The following is a 14,847-nucleotide window of genomic DNA, read 5'->3' on the forward strand; positions in this document are numbered from 1 at the left end:
TTTCTCTACAGGAGTCATATCATGAGGAATTCAATTCTCCTTGGTTTTTGGGGGATAAAAGTGCAAACTTTTTGAAAATATGCAAAAAAATGCCCTAGTACAAAAGATTATGCAAACTATTGATGCAATTAATGATAAAAATTATACATTTTCCTCAAAATATGAGTTTTTAAATATTTTACATATGAGGGAAGAACAAAACACTAAACTTGGTTATTTATCTAACAAAATTTTGGGGCAAATTATTTTATTTTACTATAAAAACACATGCATAGAAAAACAAAAAGCTCACAGGAAAAATCTCACAGTTATTAATATTTTGTTGGTTCTCTCTTGTTTTTGCATGTGTTCATAATTTCTTTGATGACAGCCTGGCCAAAAAGTATGTCGGCACAATTTGGCATGTTTCATTGCGTTATTATCACAAATAAAACAATTGACTCTGCAAGCACAACTACGGAGTATGCTTAACAATATTTAATAATATTTGAATAAAGGATGCAATTTCAATTTCCTTAAGCCAGACATAACTTTTGCCAACTACTGATTCAGTCATATAAATGACTATAAATAAAGACACACATTTACATATTAGTTTTAATGCTGCCATCATACTTATTTTGTGCCAGATAAACACTGAGTCATGCGATCAAAAAATTATAGAATTTAAAAGATCTTGGCCTTTTCTGGTAGCTAACTGTGTTTTCTAAAGGGCAGCTTGACTTCTCCAGATCATCTAAAGGACTGGAATCTTACCATCCTGTTTATTATGTAATAACATTTAACAGGGTGTGAAAAAAGCGACATTTTTCTGCGAGCTGCATTTTCACACATGCTGCGTGTACTGGTCACAACTTCATCTGTAGACAGACAGTGTGAATGCGCACTCGTTTATGTATGTTACTGTTGTTATTTTCAACAGTCTCACCTCGTTATCTCTCCACACGTGCATTTTGAGAACAACTTCTGTGTTTGACAAACCTGCTACTTCTGTGTTTACAGCCATTTATGAAGCGTCGTGTGAGGCGTACAAACACAAAGGAAACACGTCTGGCTTTTACTACATAGACGTGGATGGAAGCGGCCCCATCAAACCTCAACTAATCTACTGCAACATGTCAGGTGAATCTCACACAGCTTATCCAAACTGATTAAATCCCTTTAAACACTCCGTAATTGGGGCTTTAATCCACAGCTTTTGATCCTTCACACACCGTGTCACACCCCGCGGAGGAAGTCACTCGTGGAAAAACACTTCAGAAACACCCCACAGATCAAACTTTGTGCGTGTCTGTGCGACGTGTGCTCTTACAAATAAAGTTTGAAAGGCTTTTACAGCCTGATGCAATAGAACAAGCCTTTAAAGTGCTTTGGTTTCTTAGAAAACCACCACATTACATTTAGATCTTCACTTTTCCTTTGTTGAAATCGATATGGAATTCATATCGACTCTTTTTACTTTCTTATCAGTACACATTGTTTTTTCATAACCACCTCCCTATTCAAATTACCTTCCTATCTCTCAGCCAATCAATTCCCAATGGTTAATTTATTCTCTCATTCAATATCGTATTTTACATTAGTATTCTTTTAGTATTATTAATATACTATTATACAGTAGTATTTATTAATATTTCGAATTGGTTTTTATGTATGTTTTAATTTTTTATTAAAATTTTGTTCATTCAAAATGATAATTTGTATACTAATAATTCTAATAATAACTAATAATATGTACTATATATATATATATATATATATATGTGTGTGTGTGTGTTTTATTAATATCGTTGTTTTTTTGTCATTTTTTTATTTGTTTATGGGGTTTAAATAATTCTATTTAGTTTATATTTCAGTTATAGTTTCAGTAATTTTAGCATTTAAACTTATTTTAATTCATTTAATTACATTTTTTTTTTAAATCTCTCATTCATAAAATTAGATTTTTCATCTGATATTTCTTATCTTATTTTTTATTGTTATTTTTATTTGTTTCATTACAATGAATTCAATTTTTTGAAGTTTTCAAAGTTTATGTTAAAGTACCAACACTGTTTCATGTCACATTACAAAAGTAAAATCGGTTGAAAATGTCATTTCATGTTGATTTGAACACATTACGCCTCCGGTAGAATCAATATAAAGACCCTAAAATGAAACGTCAATAATAAAAAGAACCCCGAAGCTTGAAAAAGATTCTTTGAACACAAGAACCTCTATTTTTATGATTGTTTAGTAGATATCACATGTTTGAGTTTTTTTCTGAACTTCTTGTGACATTTTGATAGTCACGTGACTGTTGCACAGGTGAAAATCTACAAAGCCTGAGATGAAACAGTCTGCACAGTGTGTCTTTTTGGCTCGTTTCATGGTCTGAATCCCTCTCTCCCTGCAGATAAAGCATGGATGGTGATACAACACAATAACACGGAGCTCACCAAATTAAAAGCGTCCTCCGGGATGAATCAGCATTTAGCCCACTTTAACTATTCCGCCGACGCGGAGCAGATCCGGGCGATAATCACCCAGGCTGAATACTGTGAGCAGGAGCTCTCCTACCACTGCAAAAAGTCACGGCTCTTGAACACACCAGGTAAGCCCTTTTCATTAGGAATATCGATCGCCCCCTCCGTATGAAAGGTCAGGCTTATTAAAACCGCAGACGCTCGCATGACGCTTAAGCACACAGCTCAAATTGATTGTTATACTCTTTGTTATGGGCAGTTTATATTGAGTTATACCCCCCGCCGCATTTTTCGGCATTAAATTACATTATTCATGTGCATTTGTACCTTTGAAGTGCTTTTATCATGTTTGTTTGTTTGTTTGTTTGTTTGTGTGGGTTTGTCATGGGCGGTTTGGTACAGCGGCTCTCTATCACAGGTCGAGTCGGGTGATAACGCTTCTCGTAGTCTCTCAAATAAACACCAAACACGACCCACGGTAATTACGTCCATTAGTTGTCTCATTATCGGAGTTCTTCATGAGACGAGGAGAACACGGTGTCAGGCGTAAATAAGAAAATGTTGGAAATGTCAGGTGAATAGTAATGAATAAACACGCTAGTCTCGATTAAACCTGGACAGATGTGTGGGAGTGCGATCGTCTCGAGATGACAGATCACACATGAGGTCTCTTTAACATCTCAATTCTTTCTGTTAGACAGCAGTGAGATTCAATGTAGAGCTAATAAAGCCTGCTTCTCTGATGTTTCTCTCGAGAAAATCACACACATCATCTTAAATTTTCCTCGGATTTGACAAGAATCCCCAAAGTCATTGATCTCGATGTGAACTCAAACATTTCTAATCAAAATAAGGGTGAAATGATCTGAACTGTTGACTCGTTTGTGTCTGTTTTCATTTATTTTCAGGAACTTTAGTAGAAACATCTCATTTCCTTCTCGTATGTTTCTCATGAAAAAAAAAACATAGTTATAGTGTCAAATTATGCTCAGATTCTCCAAGATCCCAAAGTCTGCAACTAAAACTCAGAGTTGAACTCAAACATTTCTCATCAAAAATTCATTTGTGTCTGTTTTTTTATTTCTTTTGAAGAAGTAGAAACATCTAATTCCCTGCGTCCCAGATGTTTCTCATGACAAGATCTCAAAAAAGTCTGCAACCAAAACTCAGAAATCATCCAAATCAGGGTCAAATGATCTGAACTATTGACTCATTTGTGTCTATTTGTACTTATTTTGAGGAGCTTTTACATTGTTGAAACATCTGAGACAATGTTAAAATGACTGAGAACTCATGAGTTGTAAAAGAGCAATCTCATGTCTTCTGGGTGTGCAAAAATCTTCCTTTTATGATGTCTAATGTCTCATTTCAGTGTCTAAGCATCATTGTGTAGATCTCGTGATGAATGCTGTGTGTGTGTGTTGCAGACGGGACCCCCTTCAGCTGGTGGGTGGGACGGGCTGGTGAAGCGCACATGTACTGGGGGGGAGCAGTGCCGGGGAGCCAGCAGTGTGCCTGTGGCCTTCAGGAGAACTGTGTGCATCCTGAACACTTCTGTAACTGTGATGCCGACAGCAAAGAGTGGTACGACACCAGTATTCTGTCCCTTTTAGGGTCGCAGCTTGTGACATCATGTCCTGTTTTTGGTTCATTTAAATGTCTTTGGTCTGTGTTGCGTTCATATTTCAGTCGAACCTCATCAGAGTCGTTTGTCCCCACCTCTTCAGGAGTCTCGGTCCGCTTGGTTGGTGGCACCAGGGTTCAGATGGCAGCGTTCACACTTATGCAAATGAACCGCACTAACTGACCAATCGCATCAGAGTTTGTTTTAATCAAACCCGCCACACCCTTAAGGCCTGTTCACAGCAAAATCGATAACTATATTAGTGTCCACACTATCGCACAATATCGTTCTGTTTGTTATAAGCGTGTGCTGCATTTTTGTCATCTGTCACTTTAAATGCTTGAGCTCTTTCCAGGATGGATTCTAATTGGCTGTCAATGTTTCATTACATCAGCTGGAAGAAATCGTTCTGAAAGTGATTCCAAAGATATTATTTCTCTGTGTCGTTATTGTTATAGTTATGGTTTGGATGGTCTTGGGCTATTTTTTTACATTTAGAATGATTTTTAGGACTATATCTTTATCGTTATAGTTATCATCATTGTGGTGAACATTCTGAGAGAAAAAAAGTCAGAATTATAAACTTCTGAGTTTATGTCTTGCATATACAATATATAACTGTTATTATAAAGTTTAAAACTTTTATTCTCAGAATTGCAAGGTTATATCTCACAATTTTGAGAAATAAACTCAGAATTGCTAGATAAAAAGTTGCAATTAGCTTTTTTTATTTTTTATTCTGTAGTGGAATCGAGCTTTATTCAATCCTAATGGCACTATGATGCAATCAACAAATTAAGTTTTACAATTTTGCTTCTCTTTATAAATTAGCTTTCTCACACATCCCACATGGGGATTGGGAAATATGCTTGCAATGCAGTAATGTTAAAATGCAACAAAAATAATAATAATAATAATAATAATAATAATTTATGATTTATTTTGATTTATCTGTAAAATAAAACCTGTACATGTTAATAAAAACAAATATATAATATAAGTACTACTATAACATAAGTATTTTATATATATATCATTTTTTTATGTATATATTATAAATTAGTGAAGTAGATTTACCATTTAATTTGAGTAATAAAAGTGCATTACAGTAATGAGAATTGGGAGATTATTATTATATTATATTATATTGTATTATATTGTGTTATTAAAAAATTAAGTTATACAATATACATAATATAAAAATATATATATAATTAGCTTTTTCCCATATTATGTGGATTGGGAAATGTGCTTGCAATGCAATAATGTTACAATGCAAAAAAAATATAATAATAATAAATTAATTCATATTTTGATTTTGATATATTTTGAAATATGACCTGGACAGTTTTCATGAGATTCACAGTTTATGTGTTGTTCTCAAATGTACCAACATGCTGTTTTGTGATGTTTGACAGGTCTAATGACTCCGGGCTGCTGTCCCATAAAGAGCATTTGCCGGTTGGAGCGCTGGCGATCGGTGACATCAGCAGATCCGGTTCAGAGGCGGCCTACAGAGTGGGTCCCATGCAGTGTCACGGAGACAGTAAGTGCCGCACAGATTTAATATTACCCGCTCTAATCACACTGTAACCACTTACCCTGTCAGCCTGTCAGACCGGCTCTGGGTCGATTGGCACATGTGCAGTAATGCTTAATGAAAAACCATGATGTTGTTCCCGGCGAACTAGAGACATGTGCTACTGTAAATGCTTTCTCTAGGCAACTTCTGGAACGCCGCCTACTTCAACAAGGAGACGTCGTACCTGCACTTTCCCACGTTCCACGGGGAGCTGAGCGCCGATATCTCCTTCCTCTTCAAAACCAGCTCTTCATCAGGAGTGTTCCTGGAGAACTTGGGGATCAAAGACTTCATCCGGATTGAACTGAGCTGTGAGTGTGTTCAACTTTCCAGCTTTTTCCTCTACAGGGGAATCTCACAAAACCTGCCAAGACAGGTGACAGCTGTTTTTTCTCCGTTTTTTTTTTATATTTTAAGGATCATTCATATTTTCTGGTATTATATATGGTATTAATAAAAAAAACATAATATAATTGAGATACTATTATGAAAAAAGTATCATGCATGTATGTTATATATATATATATATATATATATATATATATATATATATATATATATATATATATATATATATATATATATATATAAATAAATACAGTGCTATGCATAAGTTTAGACACCAATGCTAAAGTTGACTAAAAAGAGGAATAAAAAATCATCTTTTGGAAATTGAACGTAATGCCTTAATTAAAAAAATGAGGAAAAATCCAACCTTTAAGGACACTAATTTTCTTTGTGAATGAATAATGTATCGTAAATAAATAAATGTTCTTCCTTAAAATACAGGGTGCATAAGTTTGGACACCCCTATGTTAAATTCCCATAGAGGCAGGCAGATTTTTATTTTTAAAGGCCAGTTACTTCATGGATCCAGGATACTATGCATCCTGATAAAGTTCCCTTGGCCTTTGGAATTAAAATAGCCCCACATCATCACATAGCCTTCACCATTCCTAGAGATTGGCATGGGGTACTTTCCATAAGATCATCTCTCAATGCAAATCAAACTAGCTAGTAGGCTAACTGAAATAAAACCATGCCAATCTCTAGGTATGGAGAAGGCTATGTGATGATGTGGGGCTATTTTAATTCCAGAGGCCAAGGGAACTTTATCAATTTCCAAAAGATGATTTTTTTATTCCTCTTTTTAGTCAACTTTAGCATGGGTGTCTAAACTTATGCATAGCACTGTATATGTGTGTGTGTTTATATATACGTGTGTGTATATATATATATATATATATATATATATATATATATATATATGTATATATATATATATATATATGTATATATATATATATAACATACATGCATGATACTTTTTTATATATAATTTATATATATATATAAATTTATATATATATAAATTTATGGAAGTAGTTTTACTATTTAATTGGAGTAGTAAAGTAATGAGAATTGGGAGAATAATATATTATATTACTTAAACATTTAATTATTGAAATACTGTTACTGTTACTATACATTAGTATGCATTACAAAAGAATTGGGAGTTTTTAATATAATATAATTTGAAAATTCAATTATAATATATATATATATATATATATATATATATATATGTGTATATATATATATATATATTGTATGTTAATTGGAGTAGTAAAAGTAATATATGAATGCATTACAGTAGTGATAATTTGGTGTTTAAATGTGCTGAAATGTCTTAATCTTTTATGTTGAATAGCCTTAAAATCTTAGCCATAAAAATGTAAAAATTTAAATTTAAATTTTTTCTTTTGATTTTGTGGTGAAATATGGCTTCATGAGATTCACCCCTGTAGGAAAAAACACTCGAATGAATCAATATGTAATGATGTAGTGATTGAGTCAAGCAGAAGTGTGTGTGTGTGTGTGTGTGTGTGTGTGTGTGTGTGTGTGTGTGTGTGTGTGTGTGTGTGTGTGTGTGTGTGTGTGTGTGTGTGTGTGTGTGTGTGTGTGTGTGTGTGTGTGTGTGTGTGTGTGTGTGTGTGTGTGTGTGTGTGTGTGTGTGTGTGTGTGTGTGTGTGTGTGTGTGTGTGCTCATATTTGCAAGGTGTTACATACATACGTGTGTTGAGTTTCGACATTAGCGAGTATTTGTTTATCCACCAAAGGGAGAAATAATCCAGAGAAGCTGTCGGCTGAAAATATAGACATCACAAAACACTTTCCTCCAGGGAAATTACCACAGAATAGCTGTTGAACCAATATGTAGAGATGTGCTCCACTGGTTTGCAATGCTCTCAGAGTGAGAACCCTCTATATGATCAATTTAAGACCTTTGGTCATTTTATTAGCAGTGTTTGCCAAGTCAAGCATCTCGATCACTCGTGGTCTGAAGGCCTAAACCGAAGAATGAAATTTCAGTGTTTGTTTTCATGCTCCAGACATGAATGATTCCTCATGTCTTCCTGTAGATCTAACACCGTGTCCTAACTGTACGCGACGCGACGCGACGCGACGCCACAACACACAATAAAAGGTTCTTTTCCAGGTTAATCAGAGTGTTTGTCCTAACCAGGCGCGACGGCGACACGCGACGATTCTATCTTAGAAACGGTTTCTATTTTTCTGTGACGTCGCGCTGGAACAACAAAAACACAAAGTGTGGCAATGATAATCTCAGGCACTGTTTATGTGCTTTATTTAATGTTAAAAGCATGTAATGTGACTTTGAATGTCATTTAGTGCTCCAGCTTTGTAGCTGTAAAAGCAACAATGGATATAATTCACCTCAGATCTTGAAATTAAACAAATGGGAACAAGAACGTTCAAACTGTGAACAAACAAGTGTATTCTTTGGCAAAGATTGTTTTAGTAACTCAGTAGCCTATGTATTTTTTTAAATGGTGTAATACTTGTTAATTTCATTATGTAGCTACTTATCCATTTTCTTGCGAGTGCCGTGCTCTGCACTTCCCACGAGACTCCGCCCACACGCCGTTCTGATTGGCTGTGATTTTTGATTGACGTTGTGGCGTCTCACAGTCGCATCGCGTCTAGTGTGGACAGACACACTGGGCCTTTCTCAATCTGTGTTCTTGTCTGTACTTGTGTTCTTGTGAAACGTCTTCTTTTGTGGCCCAAGTACTGTCCCTATATACACAAGTTTGCATTTTGGCAAGAACGGTTAAAAATCCCGGAATTGTTCTTGACATGCCCATTTTACCGAGGATGCATCGGTTGGTAACTTGTGTGAACTTGACGGCAGAAATATCCCAGCATTCATTTCGGCATTTGAGGAAGGAGAGGCAGGTCAATACAGTAAGTCGTTTTTCTACAATTTCGTACGCCATTTCATCACTAAATTCACTTCTGAGAACATTTGATGCGAGAAATCAACTTTGTAGATTTCAAATATTGCCATTTTTACGAAAATTTATGGCGAATCAAAAATGTGCTCAAACGTTTTCGGAAGTGAGAATCTCCATAAGCGCCTGCGGGTGTTAAGTTAGCTAGCGAGCCAACCGGCCAGTCAGCTCACAGACTCGACTGAGCTGAGGGTAGGCTTGGGCGATAAAGCCTGGCTGTTATCGTCAATAATTCTCGTTATGTTTGGGTGCTGCAGACGGCGTCTGTGCAGGGGTATTATTGCGCAATACCAGCAAGAACACATCGTCTCAAACTGTCAGCAGTGTTCTGTGTGTTCGTCACCTTGTGAGTTCATTCTTCCAAGAACAACTACAGTAGCAAGAGCGTTCTCCCCAAGAACACAAGTCTGTTCTTTGCATTCTTGGTTCTGAGAAACACCCACTGCCTGTCGCTGGAATCTTATCGCGTCGCGTGTGGTTAAGGACACGGTGTGACGCTAATAATGCCAAGGTCATGGCTTCGATATGTTTAAAAAAATAGAAATAGTTCTAGTTGTTTAATTGAAGTTTTAAAAGTAATACAGTGCTATGCATAAGTTTAGACACCCATGCTAAAGTTGACTAAAAAGAGGAATAAAAAATCATCTTTTGGAAATTGAACTTAATGCCTTAATTAAAAAAATGAGGAAAAATCCAACCTTTAAGGACACTAATTTTCTTTGTGAATGAATAATGTATCGTAAATAAATAAATGTTCTTCCTTAAAGTACAGGGTGCATAAGTCTGGACACCCCTATGTTAAATTCCCATAGAGGCAGGCAGATTTTTATTTTTAAGGCCAGTTACTTCATGGATCCAGGATACTATGCATCCTGATAAAGTTCCCTTGGCCTCTGGAATTAAAATAGCCCCACATCATCACACACCCTTCACCATACCTAGAGATTGGCATGGGGTACTTTCCATAAGATCATCTCTCAATGCAAATCAAACCAGCTAGTAGGCTATTAACTGAAATAAAACCATGCCAATCTCTAGGTATGGAGAAGGCTATGTGATGATGTGGGGCTATTTTAATTCCAAAGGCCAAGGGAACTTTATCAGGATGCATAGTATCCTGGATCCATGAAGTAACTGGCCTTAAAAATAAAAATCTGCCTGCCTCTATGGGAATTTAACATAGGGGTGTTCAGACTTATGCACCCTGTATTTTAAGGAAGAACATTTATTTATTTACGATACATTATTCATTCACAAAGAAAATTGGTGTCCTTAAAGGTTGGATTTTTCCTAATATTTTTAATTAAGGCATTAAGTTCAATTTCCAAAAGATGATTTTTTATTCCTCTTTTTAGTCAACTTTAGCATGGGTGTCTAAACTTATGCATAGCACTGTATATATGGATGCGTTTCAGTAATGAGAATTGGGAGTTCATAATATAATATTCTTTTTGCCCGCTGGACCATAAAACAGCTGAAAAAATCCCACAGATGAAGAAAGCAAAAGATGCTAGAAACCGCATTACAAAACACTAAAAATCATGCAGAAACACCACTTTCATTTCCCTCGCAAAATGTGAAATCCACTTTGACTGCTGCTAGATGAGCACTATCTGTCTGGCGTTCATCCGAACCCTATAAAATCCATGTCCTCTGGGTCTGTGTCTAGATTTTTATTACACCCCTCCGCCACATGGTCCCTGTCTATTACGCAACTCTTTAACTGCATAAAAGAGCTGTTAAATTCCTGGACGTAATGGGCTCGTGTGATGGATGAGAATAGAGTATGTGAAGACCTTACAGCGCCTTGCCACTTGTTCCTTTATAATGACAAATCCTTTGGCTGGAAGAGCTCAATTAACCTCTCGTTATATTCTGACTGGTTTGGCCGCCTGTTTAGGCGGCTCATGTTGGACGGGAACTCGGAGGAAGTTCGTTTCAAAGAAGTCGATGGAAAAAACAATGACGTCTGAGATCTGAGCTGTGGGCTGCTGGAATAGTTCAAGCTAAAATTGTGATTTGCTCGCCAGTATGTTATTTCCTTCATGTGACAACAACTGTTATTTTCCATATCGAGGTTGTGCACCATTCAGAGATGGATTGAAAATGCCTTTTAAATTACAGTTCTCTTCCTGGATTTGAAGAAACGTCCTGCAGAATTGCACTTTGAATATAAATCTAAGGATATAGAATTAAACTGAATTTAAATTCAAAGAAATTCATGTTGCTGTAAGTAGCTGGAAAAGCAAATCTTCGAATGTTGACTTGACAAAGCTTTGTTTGAGAAAGGTTTACAAATATTGATGGTCAGAAAGAAGTCTCTTCTGCTCACCAAGGCTGTGTTTGTGTGATGAAAAATACAGTAAAAACAGTAATATTGTTAAATATTATTACAATTTTAAATAACTGTTTTCTATTGTAATATATTATAGAATGTAATTTATTCCTGTGATCAAAGCTGAATTTTCAGCATCATTACTTCAGTCTTTAGTGTCACATGATCCTTCAGAAATCATTCTAATATGATGATTTGATGCTTAAGAAATATTTCTGATTGTTATCATTAATTTTGAAAACAATTGTGATGCTTCATATTTTTGTGGAAACAGTTTTTTAGGATTCTTTGATGAATAGAAAGTTCAAAAGAACAGCGTTTATTTGAAATAGAAACATTATACATTTTTTTGTAATCTTTTGTAAGATTAAAAATATCACTTTCAAATGAATTTAATGAATAAAAGTATTAATTTATTTTTTAAAAACCGCACAGACCTCAAACTTTTGAACCGTAGTGTATATACATGTTGTTCTATTAATTAGGCTGCTGTCACTTTAAGACCTGACGTGCAGATTTCAGTTTTCTTTCTCAACTGTTTACCTTCACTTAAAACATAACTAACTGTGTTTACATGAATTCTCGCCAAGACCGGCATTTTTTATGATATTATTTTGTATGTATTTGACTGTTTAAGCACAATAACCAGCGAAGATATCAATTTAGTACTGAGATGTGGTTTAGAGTGAGTGAGAGAGTGAGTGAGAGAGTGAGAGACGGGTTTATGTGTCAAGATAAGAGAGAGAGAAAGCGCTGTTGGTATCGTGTTTCTATTCTGCGGAAAATGAGTATTGGAAGCGGTTCAGATATTTCAGTGTCAATATGTCTCGAAAAATTAATATTTTTGACAACAATGCAGTGCACTTAGTTTATTATTTCACATGCCTTTTTAAAAGACTACAATCGTATATATTATATATAAAATTCAACCTGCCAAAGTGTCTAATAGGAGTGACTGCGTTACACGCCACTGTTGAAATACACCCGCATTTGGCGGGTTGGCAGGTGTTAAAGGGATAGTTCACTTTGAAATTAATTTTTGATATGTTTTAGCTTACCTCAAGGGCATCCAAGATGTAGGTGTCTTTTTTCCGCAGTAGTTTCAATTTGGATATTTTTAGGTCAAACCGTTCTTGTCTGTCAGTCATATAATGCAGGTCTATAGTCACTGTCTCAAAACACTAGCACAGAGTCCAAATTAAAACAATTCCCCATCGTAAGTACACATTGATGGCCTAAGACACGAAACGAGCGGTTTGTGTGACATTTACATTTACATTTATTCATTTAGCTGACGCTTTTATCCAAAGCGACTTACAATTGCTATACATGTCAGAGGTCGCACGCCTCTGGAGCAACTAGGGGTTAAGTGTCTTGCTCAGGGACACATTGGTGTCTCACAGTGGATTCGAACCCGGGTCTCTCACACCAAAGGCATGTGTCTTATCCATTGCACCACACCACCCCTATAGATGGTGGTGGTGTGTGTGAGAAAACGAACAGTATTTATATCGTTGTTATCTCTTGAAAACAGCACACGTCTAAATGATCTGACGGCGCGGGCGGGTATAGATGTATACATAGATGTCACCTTGGCTACTGCAGTTCATTGGAACGAAACCGTAGCCAAGTGACATCTAGTGTATATATCTATACCCGCCCACGAGCGGGTATAGATGTATACACTAGATGTCGCCTTTGCTACTGCAGTTCATTGGAACAAAACCGTAGCCAAGGCGACATCTATGTATATATCTATACCCGCCCGCGCCGTCAGATCATTTGGACGTGTGCTGTGTTACAAGAGGTAAAAACGATATAAATACTGTTCATTTTCTCACACAAACCGCTCGTTTCGTGTCTTAGGCCATCAATGTGTACTTACGATGGGGAATTGTTTAATTTGGACGATGGGGAATTGTTTAATTTGGACTCTGTGCATGCTCTTTGAGACAGTGACTATAGACCTGCATTATATGACTGACAGACAAGAACGGTTTGACCTAAAAATATCCAAATTGAAACTACTGCGGAAATAAAGACACCTACATCTTGGATGCCCTTGAGGTAAGCTAAAACATACCAAAATTTTATTTCAAAGTGAACTATCCCTTTAATGTCAAGCCCTGAATATAGTGTATATTGAATATAGAACTTTCATATATGAAAAAGAGCAGCATGAACATTCATCTATACATCTCCACTTGTGTTCCATAGAAGAAATAAAGTGTTTGTAGTGACATGAGTGTGAGTAAATAATGACAGAATCTTCATTTCTGTCTTTAAAAAACCTTTAATAACGATTGAGATGATGACTCGCATGCGCTTGCTTCTACATTTTCAAAAGCATCTCACTTTAGTGTCATATTTCCCACACAGACGCTCCAGCAGTGTGTTTTCTGTAGCTCACCCTGAGCGTCAGCTGTGCCGCGCGTGCACTGAATAATAAAGAGGTCTTAGCACATCATCAGCATTTTTGGAGAGATTTTTGTCATTAGAAAGTGCTTCATGACAGAAGGTGCCGATCTTTCTCAGCCGCGAGGGGTCTTCATTCAGATGTGGTGAAATCCTGCAGACGGAGCGGCGGGAGCCTGAAGTTCTGCCGAGTCTTCAACATATGTGAAGAAACTAAGATGTGGAAACTAGATATAATTAGGAATTGGTAGGAAGAACGATTGTTCCTTTGTCTCACAAAGAGGAACTGTCAAGAACATGTCTACGTCACATATCACTCCAAAATCAAATGAAAAATAGGATATTTAGCTTACAAATATTACACTCTACTAAAAAAAAAAAAAAAAAAACAATTTATTAAAATAAAAAACTAGGTAATTTTTTTACGACAAAATAGAGCTATGATCCGCACTCATCTTTTTAATTGAATAACATGTACGTTTCAGCTCACAGGCATTTTTCAGTGTGTTAAATCCACTCCATCCGCTATTTAAACAATTAATTATATTGACGTAATCAAGATTAGTCAGTTAAACATCTTAGGTTTTTCAAAATCACTCAACGTCAACTTCAATTAGCAATTATCCACAGAGAGCATAATCTTTTTAACCATGTTAATCACACCCACCAGTAATTTACATGAGAAACAAGACATATCCTATAAAAAAACATACCAAAATCTATTTATAATACATTTAATTCCATACTAAGTATACATTTTTGCTGTGAACCACATCAAATACACAGCAGTGAAAGACCTAATGATTGAAGTCATCAGAAATACATCTTCTTTAATCAGCATCGATCTTCACAGTTAGAATGTTTCATTTATTTGAGAACATTTGTACAAACCATGTATTCATCCAATTATCTCTCCATTTAATTATAGGAAAACAGAAAAATCAGATTTTTCATCCATGCCATTAGGAGCCAGGGATTTCATTTTATAAATCTAAAATGCTTCTCGTTTTAATAATTCTTTATGTACAAGATCGAGCATCATGTTTGTTTTCTTTATTTTGCGAAAAGCACAACATTTAGTTTTTCCTGTGAGTGTACACAAAAGTGGA

General features: G+C 35.8%; 1 protein-coding gene across 2 annotated transcripts in view; it reads left to right on the top strand.

Annotated features, from left to right (window-relative positions):
- cntnap3 (contactin associated protein family member 3) overlaps positions 1 to 14,847 on the top strand; it is a 138,892-nt gene that overhangs the window by 100,359 nt on the left and 23,686 nt on the right. For both annotated transcript variants that reach the window (XM_081353586.1, XM_081353587.1), the window contains exons 12-16: positions 1,003 to 1,122; positions 2,396 to 2,593; positions 3,893 to 4,049; positions 5,508 to 5,635; positions 5,812 to 5,982. In XM_081353586.1, coding sequence (XP_081209712.1) covers positions 1,003 to 1,122; positions 2,396 to 2,593; positions 3,893 to 4,049; positions 5,508 to 5,635; positions 5,812 to 5,982 — 774 coding nt within the window. The remainder of the gene's footprint in view (positions 1 to 1,002; positions 1,123 to 2,395; positions 2,594 to 3,892; positions 4,050 to 5,507; positions 5,636 to 5,811; positions 5,983 to 14,847) is intronic.

Source organism: Scardinius erythrophthalmus (genome assembly GCF_964197995.2).
Source record: "Scardinius erythrophthalmus genome assembly, chromosome: 23".
Classification (NCBI taxonomy): Eukaryota; Metazoa; Chordata; class Actinopteri; order Cypriniformes; family Leuciscidae; genus Scardinius; species Scardinius erythrophthalmus.